At 69.6% G+C, this 20,409-nt stretch overlaps 1 protein-coding gene across 1 annotated transcript in view; it reads right to left on the bottom strand.

Moving 5' to 3' along the window:
- The window catches only part of ANKMY1 (ankyrin repeat and MYND domain containing 1), a 37,541-nt gene that overhangs the window by 4,102 nt on the left and 13,030 nt on the right, over positions 1 to 20,409 (bottom strand). The window contains exons 6-17 of the mRNA XM_036025016.1: positions 19,678 to 19,894; positions 19,174 to 19,338; positions 16,669 to 17,043; positions 14,662 to 14,850; positions 13,295 to 13,435; positions 12,919 to 13,062; positions 11,000 to 11,107; positions 10,270 to 10,401; positions 9,509 to 9,622; positions 9,001 to 9,166; positions 4,398 to 4,476; positions 3,618 to 3,778 (exon numbers count right to left, since the gene is read on the bottom strand). Coding sequence (XP_035880909.1) covers positions 3,618 to 3,778; positions 4,398 to 4,476; positions 9,001 to 9,166; positions 9,509 to 9,622; positions 10,270 to 10,401; positions 11,000 to 11,107; positions 12,919 to 13,062; positions 13,295 to 13,435; positions 14,662 to 14,850; positions 16,669 to 17,043; positions 19,174 to 19,338; positions 19,678 to 19,894 — 1,991 coding nt within the window. The remainder of the gene's footprint in view (positions 1 to 3,617; positions 3,779 to 4,397; positions 4,477 to 9,000; positions 9,167 to 9,508; positions 9,623 to 10,269; positions 10,402 to 10,999; positions 11,108 to 12,918; positions 13,063 to 13,294; positions 13,436 to 14,661; positions 14,851 to 16,668; positions 17,044 to 19,173; positions 19,339 to 19,677; positions 19,895 to 20,409) is intronic.

Genomic DNA, 20,409 nt, shown 5'->3' with positions numbered 1-20,409 from the left:
CCCGGGGGCCTGCTGGCCGGGGCGCCCCACCAGTGGGTGCTGAGGGCCCGCTCTGCGCTGCCCGGGGGCTTGGTAGCACTCGCCCCCCAGAGAGTGGGGCTCCTGCCTCGCTGCTGCCCACGGCGTTCCGGGCGCTCAGCACAAGCGATAACCGCACAGGGGGACGCAGAGCGGGGAGAGGACCGTGGCACCCGTCTGAGCGAGGCAGGCGGGAGGGCCCCAGCCTGGCACGGGGGTGTCAGGCGACAGCGGGGGGGGGGGGAGCAGCCGGGGTTGTGACGGGACGCCCCACACGTGGACACAGGGGCAGCCGGGGCGTCCTCTGTGGTGCTGGTGCCCGGGGACCACAGGGCCGAGCAGAGGGGGAGTGGCGGTGGGCGGGCTGGCGGGGCGGGGCCGGTTGGGAAGCAGCTGGATCAGGAAGAGCCAAGCGGCCGCCCCAAAGGACTGGACGTGAGGTGAGCAGGCGAGAGAGAGAGCAGGGGACACGAGGAGCCCATGTGAAAGACGCCATCAGACTCAGCACAACACCCGCCGCCGCCCGGGAGGTGGCCCTGGGGACAGGCCGGCTGCGCCCCCACCCAACCAGGGTGACGAGGCCCAGCAAGACCTGCTCCCTCCGAGCGAGCGCCCGCGGCAGCGTGTGCATCTCACGGACGAGCCTGTGGGGATGGCCCCGAGTGCAGGTCACCCCACAGCACCCCGAGCTCGGGGCAGCCCCTGGGGCGGGCCGTGCTGGCTGCGGGGCGCCCACACCTCACGCAGGAAGAGCCCTGAGCGGCTCAAAGCTCCCAGGTGGAACGAGACGGCGCGGGAGTCCTGAGAAGCTGGCTGCACCCTGTGGGGTCTCGCGGGGGCGGGTGGGGGGCACAGCGGCCTCAGTCCCCAGCACGCAGACCCCCAAGGTCGGGCAGAGGCAGGAGCACCGAGCAGGGGACCCCCAGCAGCGAATCAAGGTGCCCCAGCCCCCAAGGACTCGGTGGGTGCCCCACTCCAAGGAACCCACACGTGTCGGGAAGAGCCACGCCCTGAAGGACGGGGACACAGACACCACGTCACACGTGGGGGGGGCCGCTCACGCCCGCACGGCGTCCTCGGGAGGCCGGAAAGAAGCTGTCGTTCCTGAGGACGGGCCGTGCAGACATGCTGTGACGCCCCTGAGCGCCCGCCGGGGACTCCTGACGCCCGGGAACCAGCCCTCCGCGCGCCCGCTGAAGCCCGACGGAGCCGGCCCCGCGCCGCGTGGGACGACCGTGCGAGAGGACGTGACGCCCGCCGACCGGGCGCCGGGCAGCCGCGAGCACGAGACGGGCCCGGGCGGGGCGTGGGGCGGGGGGAGGGGGGGGCGAAGTCGAGAAGCTGCCATCGCTGAAGGAAAAGGCAGCGGGGCGTGCAGAAGCACGGTGTGCGGGGCGCTGTGGATGAACACGCGTGTGCGGCCACGTGCAGGCACCCCCCCCCCCCGCGCCCCGGGAAGAGCACGCTCGGGACGCCCGTCCTTGAGTGGGGGGTCGGGACGGTCCCCCCGTCGCGACGCTGTCTCCCCGGCGAGGGGCAGTGCGGGGACCCCGAGCAGAAAATAAAACCACACCCGGGAAAGTGCGCCCGGGAAAACAGCAGCAAAGAAAGGTGCTTGTGGCTCCGCTTGCAGCACACAGACCACGCTTTCGCTTTCCAGTGCACACGTGTGTGGGTGCATGTGTGCATGTGTCTACAGACGGGGGGTTGGCAGGACACAGCGTCAGCCACGTGTGTGTGCCCGTGTGTGTGCGTGGGCATCTGCACAGACGGGCTGGCATCACAGCGGGTCAGCCGAGTGTGTGTGTGACAGTGTGCACGCGTGTGTGCATGCGGGCATGCGTGTTCGTGGGCGCCTGCACAGAGGGGCTGGCATCACAGCGGGTCAGCCGAGTGTGTGTGTCACAGTGTGCACGCGTGTGTGCACGCAGGCATGTGTGTGCGTGGGCGCCTGCACAGAGGGGCTGCCAGGACACACTGCGTGTCTGCTGTGGTGGTTTCCGGGGGTGGGGACCGCGATCGTCCCCCCTCCCTTCTGCACACGCACCTCCACACACAACCCACAGTGCGGGAGGGTTCACAGCCCCCATCCCCAGCACCTTCCCCGCTGGCAGAGGTCCTGGGAGCCTGGGGTCCACACCACACACCAGGAAGGCCTTCCTCAGCCCCCCCACCAGGCCCCCCCCACCAAGGGGGTCACATTACTTGGCTGCCCGTGGCCCCACTGGGGGCTGTGGCCAGGGGACAGCGCTTGGCTCCAGAGTGGCACAGGGTCCGGCCCCTCCCCCCAGGGGCTTCCTCGCTCCTTCCTCGCACACGTGGCCTGGGCCCCCCCCAAACAAACTTCCGGATGAGTTCCGGAGCCCACGGGAGACCGAAGAAGCCGTGCAAAGCCACGCTGTGGGTGGGGCCCCCACAGGCTTCTGCCCCCTGCGCCCACCCACCACCCTGTGCTGGGCAGCTGGACCGGCCTCCATGCCCTCCCTGCACAGCCTGAGGATGGGTGCTCACGCCCCTCGGCCCCCCCACGCAGCATCCGCCGGGGCAGGCCCCCTACACTCGCAGTCACCGTGGTCCTCCTCCTCCACCCTAGTCCGGCCTTTTCCCATCCACTGTCAACCCCCCCCCCACAACACCACCAGCGAACCCTCCAGCCCCAGTGACTGAGCCCCCTCTCTGAGCGGGCGTGGGGGGCCGGCTGTGGGCTCCTCCAAGGCCCCCAAACGCCCCCGGAGCACAGGGGCCCCTTCCGCAGCCCCCTCCCCCGCGCCGGCCTGAAGGAGGCCCGGCCTGCCCTCCTGCCCGGGGACGGGCGCGCAGGCAGCGCCACGGCACAGACGGGGCCAGAGCACGGCCCACGGGCCGGTTTATTGACAGGTGCGAAGGGAGGTCCTGCCAGGCCCCTCTGGCGGGGGCAGACCCTGAGTCAGGCTGATGTGGCCCAGGGAGCCCCCTCCCGCCCAGCCCGGCCCCGGCAGGTGGCCCGGCGCGGCCGGCTCCGCTCTTTCACCGGAGTCCTCTGCCCCCGGGCTCTCTTCCTGCGGGTGGGACCCTGGTGAGAGAACTGGCGGAGCGGGCCGTGAGGGGGGGCCGTGAGGGCAGGCCCCGGGCCGCCGCCCTCCCTGCCGGCCTTTCCTAGACGCCCGCGTCACTGAGGGGGGAACGGAGGGGATGGCGGGGGTCAGAGTTCAGAGGGTCCGCGTCGGGGGCACGGTCTGCCAGCTCCGGGGTCCGTCTGCCAGGGGGACGGGCTCCGCTTACCCCGGGGGAGGGCCGGGGTGGGGAGGGGGCGTTCCCAGGGCGGCTGCAGCGGATCTCTAGAGCCGCCAGGGAGGGCGGGTGGGCGGGGAGGAGCCTGCCCGCTGCAGCCCCAGGGCCACCGGGTGCGTGGGGTCCGGGGGAGCCTGAGTCCACCAGGGGCCGGGTGTCCGGGGGCGCCCAGGCGGGCCCGCCCAGGAGCCGTGGTGCTCGGAGCGGAGCGTGGCATCCACGGGGTGGGAAGGAAGGCGGGCCCGGCCCCTTGCCCTCCTGCCCCCGCCACCCAGGGCCTCAGGCGGTGGCTGGGCCGGCGAGGCTCCCCAGGGCGACCGGGGACTCACCCAGGGCGACCAGGGCGCCGCAGTCCTTGCCGTGGAACTCGCTCCAGGCCCGGGTCTTGCAGGTCTTGCCGCAGGTCAGGATGCCGTAGCAGCGGCTGCAGGGCTGCAGCCGCACCCCCACGGAGCGGCCGCACTGGTAGCAGAACTTGAAGAAGGGGATCCTGCCGAGGGCCACGGGGGCGTCGGACGGTGCCTGCCCCCCCCCCGGGCCCCCCCCACGTCCCCCGCCCGAGGACAGAGACCGGAAGACCTGTGCGGGGGCACCCAGCACAGCGCCGTTCAGAGCAGGGAGCCAGCGCCAGGCCCAGGCCCCCACCCCAGGGCTCGCCGCAGGGGCTGGGGGCAGGGGGCAGGGGACAGGGGGCCCCACCCGCCGCCCCGCGGGGAGGGTTCCTGTGTCTCACGGGAGCAGCGGCTCCGAGCGGACCTGCGGGCATGGGTCAGCACCGCATGCCCTTGCCCTCCTCGTCAAAAGGAAAGTGAGCCCGGGTAGGCGCGCCCCCACTGCCCCCACCCACCGACCCTGCCCCGCGCCCCGAGGTGCTGTGGATGGGTGACACGGGCATGTGGAGACACCTCCGGAAGGGCAGGGTGGGGGCAGAGCCGTGCCCACAAGGTGGAGGGGCCGGGAGGGGTGTGGGGCACAGGGTCCACGAGACAGCACCCATCTCCCGCCCGGCCGTCCCCCCAGGACGTGGAGGGGCTCCCCGAGGTGCCCTGCGGCTCCCGCTGCCCCATCCCAGCTCGCCCACGGTGGGCGGGGCCCCGCCGGCCACTCACAGCTCCAGCTCCTCGGGCTGCAGCGCCTTGGGCAGGTAGGCGCTCTTCTGCTTCAGCCGGAAGCAGGGGGCCAGCTCCGCTGTGGCCAGAGAGACGGCGTGAGGGAGCCCCCGAGGCCCCCCTCGGGGGGAGGGCGCTCTGGGCTGCCTGCCTCGACCACCCTCGGGCGGCGAGCCGGCCCAGGCACCACGGACAGCCCACGGCAGGTCCCAGGAGGCAGGGGGGCTGGGTCTGCGGGTGCCGGGGTGTCCACAGCCTGGGGGGCTTCTGCCTGCTCCTGCGTGCTTGCCCGCCCCCCGCAGTCTCCCATCGCCCTTCCCCTGTGCCCGAGACCAGCTCAGGCGCCCCTCAGCACAGGGCGGCTCCAGGCTTCTCTGGTCTGGCCCAGCGCACGGCCCCCTCTGCGGGGGTGGGGGCACGCCTGCCGGCCACGGCGGCGGGGGGGGGTGCACGACAGGCCGGCAGGCGACTGGAGGGCCGTGAGCCCCACAGCAGCCCCAGGGTTCCCGCCACGTGCCCCTGCCCTGTCCTCACCTTCTGCACATGTCACCGCCCCCCGCCCCCCCGGAAGGCCACGCAGCCGCTGCTGCTGCCCCCCCCCCAACGCAGGACCCTGCAGGACACACCTCGGCCACAAGGGCGGGAAGGTGGGCGCCCTCCCTCACCCCTACTCCTCCCGTGCCCGCCACACACAGGCCGCCCCTCGGGCCGCCGTGGCGACGAGCACGGGGCCCCCAGTGCATGCGTGGTCAGGCCATGTTCTGAGGGCCACGCGGCTCGGGGAGGCCCCCAAGGCACAGGGAGACCCCCGGGAGGGGTGACGATGGAGGACGCGGGGGCGGGCCTGGTGCCGCAGCCCCACCCAGTTCCCCGGGAGGCGCCGAGGGAAGGGGAGGGGCGGACTCGTCCCCGCGGCCTGGCCGAGCTGCGCCTCGAGTGCCCACCCTTCAGGCCACCCACGTTCGCAGGCACGTGGCCACCCCACCCTCAACCCGGGCAGTGTCGTCGTGCCCCCTCAAGCGCTCCAGCCCCAGGTGGCCATCACGCCCGGCCCCCTGCCCCCGGCGACCACGGTCTCCTTGGTCTGCGTGGCGGTGCCTTTGCGGGCACCTCGGTCGACACGCGGCCCTCACTGGGCGTCACGTGTCCGAGACCCTCCACGCCACAGCGAGGGTCTGTGCTTCCACCACGCTTGTCCCTCTGTGGACGCGCAGGCGGGCCGTTCCTGTCTGGCTGCTGTGAACACGCTATGAACACGCATGTCCAGTGTTGGGGGACATGCATTCACGTCTCGGGTGCACAGCCAGGAGCGGACCGGCTGGGTCACACAGGGCCCCTCTCCACCGGCTCACCGACCACGTGTGTGGGGTTGCGGCCGGGCTGCTGGGCGTGAAGCGGCGTCGCTACCCGGTTCCGTCTGCTGGCACCCCATGACCCAGGACACGGGGCCTCTCCTCCCGGGCTCGTGGGCCGTGTCCGCACACACCCTTCTCTAAAGAACCTGTGCGTGGCTGCGGACCTGACTAGGACCGACTCCATCCCTGTGCCCCTGGTTTCATCTCGGCTCGGGCTGGGAGGCTGTGACCTGGGACTTGACGGCCTCAGCCGGCAGCCCAAGGCCTGGGGCCGACGAGGACCCGTGCTCCGGGGGCCCCGGGGGCTCCTGTCATCCATGGCCGAAGGGGGCAGCCTCTGAGGCGGGTACCAGACCAAGTGCTGCCGTCCTGTCTGAGCGATGGAGGTGTGGCTCCTGCTGGGACGGCACCCTCCACCCGGTCCGCCCCGCCCACCAGCACCCGGGCTGTCCTGCAGACGTGCCCGTGACCGAGGTCTCCAGGTGGAGCTGAGCCAAGCCGAGCTGTGAGGACGGCGGTGCCACCTCCACTGGGGCCCCAGCACAGGGAAGTGACATGACATCCATCCCCACCCCGGGGAGCCTCACGGGCTGTGGAGCCACCAGCCTGGTGGTTCCTCAGTCTCCAGACCCCGTCCCGGGCGCCGCCCCCTCGCTCCGCCACCCCCCTCCCGACTCCCACTCCCCTCTCTGCGCGGTTTCCGACCCCCCGCTGCTCTTTGCAGCTGAGAGCCACCGTGACAGTTCACTCCACACACGTGTTCCCGACGAGGTGCGTGGTCTCCCGTAGGCCGCCTCGTCGTTTTTTTCAAGCGTCTTTTGAAGGAAAAAAAAAAGTTAATTCCGATGACGTCCACTCGATCTGTTTTCCACGGCTCAGGCGGGCGTGTCGTGTCTGTGGGTCCGCTGCCCCGTCCGAGGAATCACACCCGTGTTTTCCTCCAGGAGTTTTTCAGGTGAAGCCTGCATAGTTTGGGGCTTCGGTCCAAACTGAGTTAATTTTTACGTGTGGTGTGAGGGTCAGGTTTCATTCTCTGGGGTTTGGACAACCGGGTGTCTCGGCCCCGTTTGTGGGAGAGACGGTTGTCCCCGCCCCGTGAGGACCTCCACGTGAGCACGTGGTTTCCTTCTGTGTCCGGTCCGTGGCCTCCGTGTGTGTGGCTTTCACGCGAGCACCAGGCTGTCTGGTGACGGTCGTCTCGCGGTCAGCTCAAAACTGGGGATGTCCCTCAAACTGCTGCTGCTGCTCGAAGAGTGTTTTAGCTGCTCTGGGACTCTCGCATTTCCACACGGGTTTTGGAATCAGTTTCTCACTTCGTACCAAGAAATCAGCCGGAATTCCGACACGGAGGTGGCTCTCTGTTGACTGAGGTTCCTTTCATTTCTTTTTTTCCCTCTTTTCCCTTCATGCTTTCTCCTTGCCTGAGGACATGTTTTCCCACTGCTTTTTCTTTTGGGAGAAGCATGAGTGTGAGAGAGAGTCATCGATTGGCTGCCTCCCGTGTGCACCGGGACCGGGGATCGAACCCGCAGCCACGGTGCGTGCTCTGACTGGGAGTCACGCCCGAGATCCCTCGGGCTGTGGGGTGATGCTCCGACCGGCTGAGCCTCCCTGGCCCGGCCAGGGTGGGTGTCCAGCAATGTTCCGTGGTTTTCAGAGTGTGAGTTTTACACGGCTCCTGTTGCACGCACACGTAAGCTTTCCGCTCGTCCTGACGTCATTCCAGACGGGGTTGTTTTATAAACCTCACTGCGGTTTGCGCACGGCGGCCGTGCCGTGCAGATGTGCTGAAGACTTCTGTGTGTTAGAACCTCACCCCACAGCCTCGCCACACAGTCACCGTTTCCACGGTGGAAGAGTCTCACGTTTATGTTGGTGTTTCAGCAGTTACGCATTTAGTTCAACACCGTGACCCCAGTTTCGGTTCTCAAAGCGCACTCGCAGGATCTTCCATCTGCCAGAGGATACCTGCACACGGAGCGCAGCTTCTCCTCTCCCACTCGGACCGTCTCCCTTCGTCCTCGCCTGTTCGCCCCGGCTGACGGCCGCGGCACCCCACGACGCAGAAACACCGGGAGCACACGCTCCGCCTCCTCCCTCCTGACCTCGGGGAGCGGACGCCCAGCCCCCACCGTTCGAGTCCGACCCGAGCTGTGGGGTCTGCAGGCGCCTCGATTGGGCTGAGAACCTGCCCTCTGTTCCGTGCCGCCCGTCCCGTGCGGCTCCCGACTGGCCCCCGGGCCCCTCAGCGGCGCAGCTGAAGAGGCCGCCGTCCTGGGCCTGGGACGAGGGGTGCTCCGTCGCGCAGAGGACAGACTGGGGGCTGACCGGCGCCACCGAGGGGCCGGTCCTCCTCCAGGGACGCGCCGTCCACCTCCCGGGCGGACACCCGGTGTGGGCCCCCGTGGTTTCCCCCTGACCCTGACTTTCTCTCTGCAGCGAGCAGGACAAAACGTCACTGCAGCCACGCAACCGGCTCCCATGAGCAGCATGACGGTGTTCTGGATCTTTCCGGAACCATGGGCCTTTTCCCTGCGTCCAGGAACCCCGCAGCCACTCCCGCCAGTGCTGCCCAAAACCCCGCTCCCTTGGACGGGCTCTGCCACCTGCTGGTGGTGGACGGCCCAGGCCTTCGCTCCCCGGGACAGACTGCCCCAGGCACCGGCAGGGGCCCCGGTTCAGCCCCTGGACGGCGGGGGGGGGGGGGGGGACGACTCACGAAGCAGAGCACCAAGCAGGTCCCCTTCCCTCCTCCCACAGCACTGGCCTGTCCACGCAGGGACCACGGGTGCCAGGCACGCCGTGTCCCGGAGTCGTTCTCGCCTGGCCCCTGGCCCCTGCCCTCGGGAGGGAGAAGCCCAGGCTGGGGCTAGGGTGGCCCTGGACCAGGCCTTCGGGGGCAGGGACCCCACAGCGCCTCCGCCAGCTCAGGCGGCGCCTCGGCCCTCCTGGGCGCTGCGCCCCCACCCCACGGCAGCCGGGTCGGCGTTCCCGGACAAACACGGTGCTCCCGGGCGTGCTCCCACGGTGTGTGCGGCCTGAGGTCCTCCTGGGACCGCCCCCTCACCCTCATCCACTCCTGCACGACCTCCCGGGAGGGCCCGACACAAGGGCCAGCAGACCCTGGCCCAGTCGGTGGCCTGGGCAGCCACAGGACAGGTCTGCAATACTGTGCCCCTTCCTGGCCCCGCCGCTCGCGCCCCACGATCGTCAGGAAATGCAGCCCGGCTCTGCCGGCGGCCACCCACCTCTCTTGCTCAGGTACAGCACTTTCGGGTCCCACTGGCTCTCCTTGGCCAGGACGGCGCGCCGCAGCTGCACGCCCAGGTACTCCAGGAGCCGCCTCCGGGCCAGGAAGGTCTCCCGCTCCGCCGGCATCAGCATGTGGAAGGGGCAGTGGGCGATCTTCCGGTCCTGTGGCACGGCCGGGGCCGTCACCACGGGAGGCAGCCCCGCCCCTGGGAGGGGGGCAGGTCCCAGTCCCACCCCGGCCCGGTCCCCTGGGAGGGGTACTCAGTGGGGAGCACACCTCCACTCTCAGGGCTCGTTGTGAGGACAAACCAGAGGAGCACTCTGAAAGCCAGATGCGGAGGCCATGCCTGCGCGGACACCCTTGGGTGCCGGGTCTTCTCCCCGAGAAGGACCGGGACGCGCTCTGGTCCGAGGCGTGAGGGACCTTAGGCCCGGCTTTGCCCAAGGGACGCTGAAGGGCCCAGCTCCACCCCCTACCCCCCACCAAGGAACTCGAAGCCGCACCTGGAAGAATTTGAAGTACCCGTAGTCCACCGCCGTGCCCACGGCCACCTTGTCCCCTTGCGTGATGGTCACGGGGGCCAGGATGTCGGCCCCGTAGCTGATGAGCCGGTCAATCTGCGGGGAGGACAGGGCTGCGTCAGACACGCTGTGGCCGGCCGGCAGCAGGGTCCGGCGCTGGGGCGTCCGAGCCCCCAACGGCCCCTCGCTGTGGCCTGGGCCACCCGAGGCTTCGAGGCCCTCCTGCCAGCCTCTCGCGTTCTCCCGTGGTTTCTGACTAAGCCCGCGCTAGAGTCCGGAGGAGGGGGTGCGGATGCGAGTCTCCGTCCCAGAGTGTCCGCCTCGCCGTCTGCCTCTCGGTGGCAGCACGTGGAGACCGGGCCGGCAGGGGCCGCTGCAGCGCAGCCCGGGACGCGGCGCTCGGACCCCAGCCCAGCGGGCGCCTCGTCCGAATCCCTGGCTGACACTCACTCAGGATAGAAAAATCTAGAATCCTGCCACCGGGTCAAACCGTGGCCTGTGTCTTTCCTGAGACAAACCGGGGGACCTCTGGCCCGCCGAGTGCCGACGTCCCGTGACACACGTTAGACCCGTGCATTTCAGAAGGCCAGACTTCTCGCTACTTTAAGACTCTGGAGCGTCGAGGCTTGCAGGACACAGGGAGAGCACACCGTGCTTGTCTGTGGTGGGGAGGCCCCGCCAAGGGCCCCACCACCCGGGCACTCCCCCCCCCCCCCCCCGCCACTGCCCGCCCAGCCACTCACCAGGGCCAGCTTGCTGTCGGTGCCCCTGCGGTGCTCGTAGGAGATGTCGCAGGCCACACACAGGGCGCTGCCCAAGCCTCGGGTCAGGGGCAGGTTGGGGTCTGCGCCGTGGGCCAGGAGCTCCTTCACGATCTAGACACAGATGGGCTGGTCAGCCGGCCAGCGCCCACCAGGCCCCTGCCTCCACCGGAGGTGCCCGGGGCGAGGCCACTGCCGTGTGAGCGCCCTGTCGGCTGCGGCTGGGGCTCCTGGGAGCCACCCTGGGGCTCGCCCTCTGCCCGCTGCTGGCTCCGAGCAGATGGGGGGTGGGGCGCACGGTGGCTCCTCGGGGGGGGCTGGCCCCGTCCCGTCTTGTCGTCTGTGCCAGGAGCAGGCAGCGCCCCACGGCTGCCCCCTCACCCCTGGGGCCAGTCTGCCTCCGCCTTGAGCCACCTGCGTCTCTGCGAGCACCTGGCCGGACTCGGAGCGGCCACCGAGAGCTGCCCTCGTCACCTGCTGCGTCTCCAGCTTCCAGCCCGGGCCGCCCGTCCCCCTCTGGTCACCCTGCTCTCTCCAAGGAGCCCCGCCCACAGCAGAGGGGTCTGTGCCCCTGCACCCTGCCGTCTCTGGGCCGCCGGCGGCTGCGGCACCCCCACCCATGGACGGGGGCCCGCAGGAGCCGCGCCGTCGGAGCCCGCCGGGGTCAGGGCAGGGTCAGAGTGGGGGCAGGGTGGGGTCAGGGCGGGCTCACCAGCTCGTTCCCGCTGGCGATGGACAGGGACAGCGGGGAGTGGCCGCTCCACAGCAGGCTGGTGTCGGCCCCGTGGGCGAGGAGCAGCTGGACCACGTCCCGGGCGTGCTGGGGGGGAGGGCAGGGTGACGGGGGGAGGGGCCTGAGTCCCGAGCGGGGCCGCGGGGCACGCTGAGACCGCCCCCCGGTTCCCCCCGCCCCCCCAGCTCCCGGCCTCGGGTGGTTCCGCACCCCAGGCGAGTGACCGGCGGGGTGGGCTGTGCGAATGGACCCTCCCACTGAAAATGCGTTTTCTAAAAGGTCACCGTTTCCGGTAAGAAACCGGAGCGCCGCTGACGCAGCTCGTGTTCAAAGGGAGAGGAGAGTCGGAGGCCTTGCGGCCGCCTGGGCAGCAAGTGCGGAGCCTGCGTGGCCGGGGAACCGGCCCTTCCCCGGGGCTGCGGCCCGGGACACAGCCAGGGAGCGCAGCTCAGCGGGGCCGAAAGGAGACTTCCTGCTCACACACCCCGCCCTCCCCCTCCCCACGGGAACTCCAGTGTCCCCTCCCCCTCCCCCCTCCCCCAGAGTGCGGGCGGGTGGGGGCTGGCCCCCTGCTGAGCCCACTCCCTCTGCCCAGCCTCACTGCACAGGCGCGACTCCCGGGGAAGCTGCCCCGCCCGCCCGCCCGCCCCACTGCAGCCCCGCAGCCCAGCTCTGGGGTTCCACGCTGGCCGCCTGTCTGTGGCCCCACGGGGGTGCGGCTTCTAGTGCCCCCCAACCCTGCTCCCCCGGAGCCCGTCCAAACTGGAATTGGCAGAGCCCAGCTGTCCCTGATCCTAGCGTGGACTCAGGGTGCCCCTCAGAAGGTTCTGGTCAGGGCAGGGCCCCGGGCCCCAGGAGGCTTTGACGAGGCAGCTGCTCAGAAGCAGGGAGGCCTGAAGGTGGCCCCACACGCCCCCCCCGGCTCTGGCCGGCATCACCAGGCGCCTCCCTCACACAGGCCCTCGGGCCGTCGGGTCAGGGCGGCCCGCACAGCCGTCACCCCGCGAGGCGGCCAACTGCCCAGACCACAGCCCTCCGAGCGGCCCTGGTCGTCGTTTTACGGGAGGGTAAACTGAGGCGCAGCGGCTTTCTGGCCACAGCCCCGCACAGCCCAGGCCTGGCTCCCACGCCCCCCACCCCCACCCACCACTCAGTTGCCGCTTGCTGGCCTCAACCCCAAGGTTGCCGGGGTGGGGTGGGGTGGGGCGGGGCAGAAGAGCAGGGTGGGAGGGGCACGGGGCGTTCCCGCCCAGGACAGCCACGCCCACACGCGTGTGAGCAGGCCCCGCCTGAGACAGTGACGTCACACTGTGACCCGGGCGCACACGGCCGAGTGCCGATGAGTGTCTCTGAAACACGCTCTGGAGTGACACGGGGACACACGAGTCTCAGGCAGCGCCCCGAGGTCCCCCGCTGTTTTACCCGGGGTGCTGCGGTTCTGCGGGTGTGACCCGTCGCCCCTCCTGCTCTGGAGCCCGCTCAGGCAGGGCGGCCTGGGGGCCGACACCCCACGGTCTGTCCCCTGAGCCTGCCAGCCCCCACCAGGGCTGCTGCCCCACTGCCCGTTACAGATCCCCGTGCCCACGCACCGCCCGAGCACACACGCACACGCACACACACTGCCTGGAAGCACAACTCACAGATACTCACATACAGCTAGCGCACACACACAAAACATGCATGTGCATGCTGGTGCGAACACCTCTGGGCTCGCACGCACACACACACATGTGTGCACACACATGCACACACACACTGCCTGGAAGTATAACTCACAGGTGTTTGCCTGCATATGGCCAGTATATGCACGCAAAACATGCATGTGCACACACATGCACACACATGCACACACAAGCACACGGGGCGCGCAGTCCCCGAGCCCCGGGAAGGCCCCTCACCCTGTAGTTGTCCTCCCGCTCACAGGCCACGTGCAGGGGCGTCCTGCCGCCCTCGTTGGGGACAGACGTCTGTGCGCTGTAGTAGCTGCTGGGCGGGCCGACCTCGCCGTTGAGCTTCAGGCTCGAAGGCAGCAGCAGGTCCAGCTGCGTGCAGACAGAGCGGCCCGGTCGGGCCCCGAGCCCCTCCCCGTCACCCAGGCTGGGCCGCGAGCCCCCGCAGGCGTCCTGGGCCCCCGCAGGCGTGCGACCACCCCCAGAGGAGCGTGTGTTCGAGGAGGAGGGGCCGGTGGCCCTGCCCCCCAGGCTGCGGGCCTGAGGCAGCATCCCCCGAACCCCTCCCCTCGTGCCCCCCCCCCCCGCGTGGCGGGCCGCGCACCTTGTCCCGTTTGTACACGTAGTCCTGGTCGGTCGCCCTGGCGTCCACGTCCGTGATCGTGTGCAGCAGCAGCTCTGTTATCCTGACGCCCTCCGTCCCGGGGAGGGCCGCGGCGATGTGGAGCGGGGTCAGCGCCCCCAGCTGCGGGGCGGATGCCGGGAGGGTGGGGGCGCTGCTCCTGGGCGAGCGACCCCCTTCGGGAGGGCCTCCCCGCCTCCCCCTGGGCCGTGAGCCCGCCCACAGCACCGCGTCCTGGCCGGCCTCGCGGGGGCACCCAGGACTCAACGCCGCCCACCCACGCTGACCACGGACACGTGTGTTCCCGCTCGCAAGGGGCTTCTGTGGGCCAGGGCCACAGGCAGGAGCGCAGGGCCCGAGGCTTCAGCTTCACACCGGACCGACGGTCCCCGCCGGCCTCCAGGAAAAGCCTGTCCTCCCGCCAGGCCCCCGATCAGGTGCCCTGTGGACGGGACGGCCCTGCAGCCCGGACACCTGGCCCCACGGGGCCTGGCGGACACTTGCAGCAGCCCCCTGCCCTTGGCTGAGAGAGTCCCTGCTGGACTGTGTCTGGGACGCCTGGTCGGCACTGACCACACGGAGGTGGTCGGGGGGCCTGGGGGGGCACAGCCCACTCGGAGCGGAGCGAGACCCCAGCCGGGAGCACAGTGCAGGTCGGGCCGGGTGGAGGGCTGGCCAGCCCTTGGAGCAGGGCCCCGGGGAATCAGGAGGGGGGCCCGGAGGAAGGCTGGGGGGCGTCGCTCAGGAAGCTCCAACGTCAGCCCGCAGCTGCGCGGCTGCCCACGTTGGCACCTCCGCTGAGCAGAGCCTCTGTCTGAACAGTGGGCGTAGGTCAAGAGCTGACCCTTGCATTGAGGGTGCACAGAGGGTCGGATGGATGGGTGTATGGGTGGGTGGGGGGGTCGATGGGTGTATGGGTGGGTGGGGTGGGTGGGGTGGATGGATGGTGGGTGGGTGGGCAGAAGAAGGAAGGGAGGAAGTCTGTGCTGGGTGTGAAGAAGGCTGTAACCGCAGCTTTAAAATGCAGTCCCATCGGGAAACACATTTTGAGTCCCACACGCAGTCCGCACCCTGCACCGCCGGCCCTCATTCTCAGGGCCCGGCCGAGGGGCCGGAACGGCGGGAGCCACCAGCTCTAACGTGGAGGCGAAGCAGAACTGCCGGGCCCTGCCCTGCGTCACGCGGGCCTCAGGGATGGCGCCTCAGGGACGGCTCCTGTGGCCGGAGCAGGACAGCGGGTCCTGGGGCGGTCCGAACCGGGCGCCCTGACCTCGCACCATGAACAGCTCCTGCGGCCGGCCCCTCCCACCGTGCCCCCTGAACCCCCAGCCCGGCCCCGGGGGCCCCACCTTAGTGGGCAACCGGATGTCGGTCCTGGCCCCGTTCTCCAGCAGCATCCGCACCCCGTCCACGTCCCCGGCCTTCACGCAGAAGAACAGCACCTGCATGGGCACTCGGCACAGGTTGGGGTCGGCGCCTCGGTGCAGCAGGAGGGTGATGGTCAGCCACATGCTTCTCTCTCTGGAAGGGCCAGCAGGGCGTGGTCACCGGCCGGAGGGAGGCACGGGCAGCTGCCTGGACAGCACCCCCGGTGGGGATGGGTGCTCCCCGGGCAGAGGCCTGGGAGGCACTGGCCCTGGTCATGTTGTCCTGAGCCTCAGGGTCCTGCCCTCTCGAGACCTCCAGCCCCTACCCCGGTGCCCAAGCTTCCCACCTGTCACCTAACCACCTAGGTGAGCCAGCCCGGCCAGGTGCTAGTCCAGCGGTGGCTGTGCTTGTCTTCAGAATTTAGGGGCCCCTCAGCCTCACTGAGGTCACCAAGAGCTGGAGCGTGGGGTGGGGACCAGCCCTCTCTCCTGGGGGCTGTGAGGTGAGCACATAGAGCCCCTAGCACCACGCACACCAGACACACGCGTGTGCACGCACACATGCCACTCACAGGCATGCATACACACCGGCGTGCACACGCATGCACGTCTCCGACGAGGTGCACAGAGCTGGGGGGAGCTGGGCGGAGCCCTGAGCCTTGAGAGGCCAGCTGCGGGGGCTGGGCCGTCGGGGTGGGGGGCGGTACAGAGGCTGTGCCAAGGAGCCGAGCAGCCGTGAGGGTGGCGAGGGCACAGCCGGCGGTGGACCCCCGGTCCTGCCAGCCCCGCCGCCAGCACGGAACCAGGGCGTGGCAGGCAGGAGGGCGGTGCAGGGGTGGGGTCAGTCCAGAGCTTCTCGAACTTCCCGCTCCCGGGACCCCTGGCCACTCTTACAATTCCTTGAAGACCCCAGAGAGCTTTTCTTTACATGGATTCAATCCATCCATGTCTACCCTACTACCAGTTCAAAAAAACTGAGAAATTAAAAAATACTTACTGATGCATTTAAAAACTAACCACTGTGATCCCACTGCGTGTTAACGTGGAATGTGTCTGTGGAGAACACACTGGGCTGCCCCAGAGCCCGCGGCCCCCACCAGCCCCTCTGTGGAGGGGGCACGCCCTCGAGGTCCAGCCGGGCTTGGGGGACACACGGCCTGAGGTCGCGCCGGGCCCACACGCGTCCCGGGCACCACGCGAGGGTGCGAACACTGGGAACTCTCATTCTCACGGGGAAGCAGGGACCTCGCCACTGTCGGCCGTGTCCACTGTCCTTAAAGCAAGGGCTAGTCGCGTTCAGAAGAGTGGCCGCCGCGTGCCACCTGGTGGTTCTGCTCGGCAGACGCGGTGACCCGTGGGGAGGGGACAGCGGCTCCGTGTGCAGCTCACGCCACAGGCGTGCTCCCCCCCCAGACCCGCCAACTGTGGCTTGAGGCGCACGTGCTCCGGGCGCCCTCCCATCTGGCCACAGGGAATGTCACGAGGCCCAGGCGCCATGTCAGGAGGTAATCAATCGGTCGTTTCTATGGCGTCGGCCAAATTCCAGGAGAAGCCGGCACTGTCATGCGTGCGAGTGTCACACAAGCCTTAGGGTTGTTACGAGAAGCCCTGCAACCTCACAGATTCCCTGCGAGGGCCAGAGGGACCCCGAGACACACGTGGGGAACCACTGGTCTCAACTGGAACGGGCCAGCGTGTGTGTCCGTGGGCGGGTGTGTCGGGGGAGCGTGTATGAGCCCGTGTGGTGCCGGCCGCCCCCGTGTCAGTCCGGACACACTCGGACTCTCTCCTGCCTGGCCCTCAGAGGTCGCAGCCGGGCCGCCAGCACCGGGCCCTGAGAGACCCCCAGGAGACCCCCACGAGACGAGGCGTGGACACTGCGACCACCCTCCCCCGGGGGAGCGAGGAAGGGGAGCTGAGCCCGCGATCCGCCCCGAACGGGGCCCCCGGCCCCGCCGCCCACGCCCCAGCCACCTGCCTGGCCACGACCTGTGTCGCCCGCCGCTCCGCGCCCGGGTCCGAGCCCAACTCGCTGTAGAGCGTCTCCAGCGTGCCGCGGGCCCCGGCGCTCCGCTCCAGCGTGTCCTGCGAGGGCGCCGTGGAGAAGTCGTGCACGCTGGACTCCGAGTTGATCTCGCTGCCCAGGGTGTACGCGTCCAGGCTCCCCCACCGGCCGTCCAGCCCCTTGTCCGCGTCGCTGGTGCTGTCCCGCAGCGATGTGGACCCCCGCTTCTCGAGGCTGCCCCTCGGGGGCACGGACTCCTGGCTGCCCGGGGTGCGGCTGGCCAGCTCGTCGTGGGAGGCGGAGCCCGGGCTGGCGAACACGGAGGAGCGGCACGGAGCTCCCAGGGGTTTTGGGGCGCCCTTCGGGGAGTGGGAGAAAACCGTCGTCGAGGAGAGAAAAGGATTAGAGGGGCAGCCCCGCCCAGCACCTTCCCCGACAAAGACCAGTGGGTGCGCCCGACTGGAGCGGCCGTCACGGGACCGGGGCTGATGCCGGCACCGGGGCACCCAGGCGCCCCACTGAAACCCCAGAGGGGCAGCAGGCGCCGGGAGGCCCCACGCAGAGACTGGAGCCCCACAACAGCCCCAGCCGCCCGTGCTGTGCAGACACCGGAGTTGCATCATCAAGCCTCTCCGCGATGGCTGTCCACTCCAGTGTCAGCGGGCGGCCACGGGCACCCATTGGAATCCAACAAGAATCCCCGGTCTGGGGTGCAGTGAGAGGAGCTTTGTTCTGTGCAAACAGCTCAAGCAGCCCTGGGGCCAGGCCCCTCGCTGGCTGGACAGCCCTGCTCTGCCCTGGTCCACTGTGCTCCCACCCAGACGCCCCCACGGTTCGGCCCAGGTCAAGGGCACACGCCCAAGCCTCCACTCCCCAGTGGGAAGGAAGGGACAGGCTGCACCCAGACCCAGGGGGGAGCTGGCTTATATGCACAGAAGTTCCGGGCCCTGCTCCCTGATTGGTCACTCTCCGTGCAAATGAAGACAAATCTTTGCAGTTTAATTGGTCCGAAAGACACTGTCGTGATTGGTGAGAGTGGAACTGCTTTGATTGGTTGCACAGCTCCGACTGGATGGGGAAGGCCCAGTCCTACTGGCTGACACAGGAGCGGAGTGGGGGGGGGTCATCTATAAGGGTGGCCCAGAGGGCGGGAGCAGTGCAGGGGCAGCTCGGTGTGGGCAGCTCCCTGACCGGCGGTTTGCAGGAGTGACCCCAGGGGCAGAAACGGCTGCGAGGCTCTGCTGGTTGCTGTCGTCATTTTAATTTGAGCCCCGTGAGCCACCCGGAGCCCTTCTCAGCAGGGTCTTCTTTCTCAGGGTCCATGGAAGGGGTAGATGCTGCACACACAGGTGAAGTGCAGCGTGGTAACACCATTAATCCCACCTTTAACTTCCCACGGACTCCTAGAAAGCTTTGAGCCACATGCGGGGGCTCCCACTGCTGCCTGCCGGGGCTCCCTCGAGGAGACACTGCTCTCGCCCCAGCCCCCCCGGCCTCCTGCACCTGAGTGTGGACCCGGGCCAGCCTCAGCGGTGCCAGGGACGTGCATCCCCGGGCCCCACCCCAGACCCACCGAGGCCCAAGTGCTGGGGGTGGGCCCAGGCATCTTTTGTTCTGTGAACCGTTGAGGTTTGGGGGCCCAGGGGCCTGTCCTGACTGCAGCCTGTGACGCAGCCCAGCACAGTGGCCTGGGAGGGTCACCATGGCTGAGTCCCCCCGGCGTCGGCTGCAGGGACAGCCCTGCTCCAGGTGGCCCAGCACTCACTCAGGTCTGTGAGCCGCTCTGCGGGGCAGGGCAGGGGTCAGAGGACAGCCTTGTCCCCACAGAGAGGACAGAGTGACAGCTTTGTGTCAAAGCAGAGGGAGTGATGTTTACGAGAATTTTAAGAACAGAGCTAGAGGGCTTTATGGGCCCGGTGCCTCCATCAGGAGTTGATTTACTCTGAGCGTGTGAGGACTCCTCCAGGTGCCGGGTCCCCGGGGACACTCGACTTCAGTCCCCCACCCCCCCCCCCCCCCGCCGAGCCTTCCTTCCCTGAACCCACAGGCTCCCCTGAGCCCGCGCCCTCTGCACGGGGAGAGGCTGTGGGGCTGGCCAGCCCCTTTTGCCCCGGAGCCTGCCGCTGAAGGCCGCTCTGCAGGGGTGGGCTCCCCACTCCCTCCTCGGCGCCCCCTTCCCTGGGGACCACCCCTCGGGGTCCCAGGGTCCCAGATGTCGTGCATGTGGCCTGAGGACGCATGCCCCTCGGCATCCTGGCTGGCAGCGAGCTCAGAACACCTCAGCCAGCCTGCAGGCTCCGTCCCCGCTCCCTGCTCCCTGGCCCCGGGCCTCACTGTCATTTCACCCATCTGACTGGGTCCGCGCCAGCAGGGGGAGGCTGGCAGGTGGCTGGGCAGACAGACAGAGCACCGGGCGACGGGGGGGTAGGGCGGGTGCTCGGGCGGACGGCGTGCGCTGAGCCGGGCCTCAGGCCCACCTGGGAGCTGACCTGGGTCTTGGGCACCGTCCTCTCAGCCACGTTGGGCTTGAAGGAGCTAGATGGGTAGTAGAGCAGGAAGCACATGCTGAGCGGCGTGAGGCCCTCGTCCGTGCACTTGTTCACGTCGGCCCCGTTGTCCAGCAGCAGGTTGATGATGTCCGTGTGACAGTGAACCTGGCGGGGGGGGGGGCGGCGTCACGAGGACCGAGGGGTCCTCTGGGGGGAGGTCGCCCGACGCACGGGAAGGCAGCTTCCCCGGGTGAGGCCGCGCCAGCCTGAGCTCGGGGACGGCCGGCCTCATGCTTCCTCTCACGCTTGGACCAGGGACGCCCGGCTCGTGCCCCAGGCGTTGGGAGATTGTCGTGGTCCCTCACCCTTTCCCATGTGACCCTGGACACCCCACGGAGGGACTGCCTGAGGGGATTGCGGCCCCACCAAGGGGAGAGGGGGCTGGGGCGCCCGCTGGAGGGTGGCCCCGGACAGACTCGGCGCGGGGGGGGGGGGGGTGCTCACTGCGGCCGCGGCGAGCACAGTGTAGCCCTGGGCGTCGGCCACGTCGGGGCTGGCCAGGTTGTCCCTCAGGATGCCGTAGATCCAGCCGTAGTTCCCCTCCTCGGCCTTCAGGATCAGCTCCCTGGAGAGCCGCTCCCTGGGCCCCGGGCGTGCGAAGCCGCTGCGGTCCCCCTCCAGGATGGCGCCCATGTTCCAGCTGGAGTGCGCATGCGTGTTCCTGGCGGCAACACGGGGGGCGGGGGGGGGGGCTTCCATGGACCCAGCCCCTGCCACCCGAGGGGGACCCGGGGCCCTCCTCCTGCCCTTCCTCCCCATCCTCACCCTGCGCTGCCCAGCCCTCTCTTGCCCCTCCCCCTCAGCTCCGGGGGCAGCTGCGCTGGCCAGCCAGGTCAGCGTGGACGTGGCGCTGCGGCGGGACAGGCACACTGCCTGCAGGCGGAGATGCTCAGGCCGAGCGCCCCTGATTTATCTGGCCCCCCCCCGTGTGGGCAGGGGGGCTCTCACAGCAGGGGCCTGGGGCGGGAAGGGGGCCGGGCACCCACGCAGACCTGGCACCGGGCACCGAGCGAGTACGTCCCACCCCTGCTCATTCCCGCTCCTTTCTGAGTAGCGTGCAGGCAAGGCCGGGGGCCCATCCTCCCTGCCCCCCCCCACACACACAAGCCTCCTCCTGTGTCCACATAACCTCCTCCCCAGTCACCAACTGTGGTTTCGCGACAGCCTCTGTGCCCA

Source organism: Phyllostomus discolor, chromosome 4 (assembly GCF_004126475.2).
Source record: "Phyllostomus discolor isolate MPI-MPIP mPhyDis1 chromosome 4, mPhyDis1.pri.v3, whole genome shotgun sequence".
Lineage (NCBI taxonomy): Eukaryota > Metazoa > Chordata > Mammalia > Chiroptera > Phyllostomidae > Phyllostomus > Phyllostomus discolor.
This window is presented reverse-complemented; position numbering and strand designations above follow the sequence as displayed.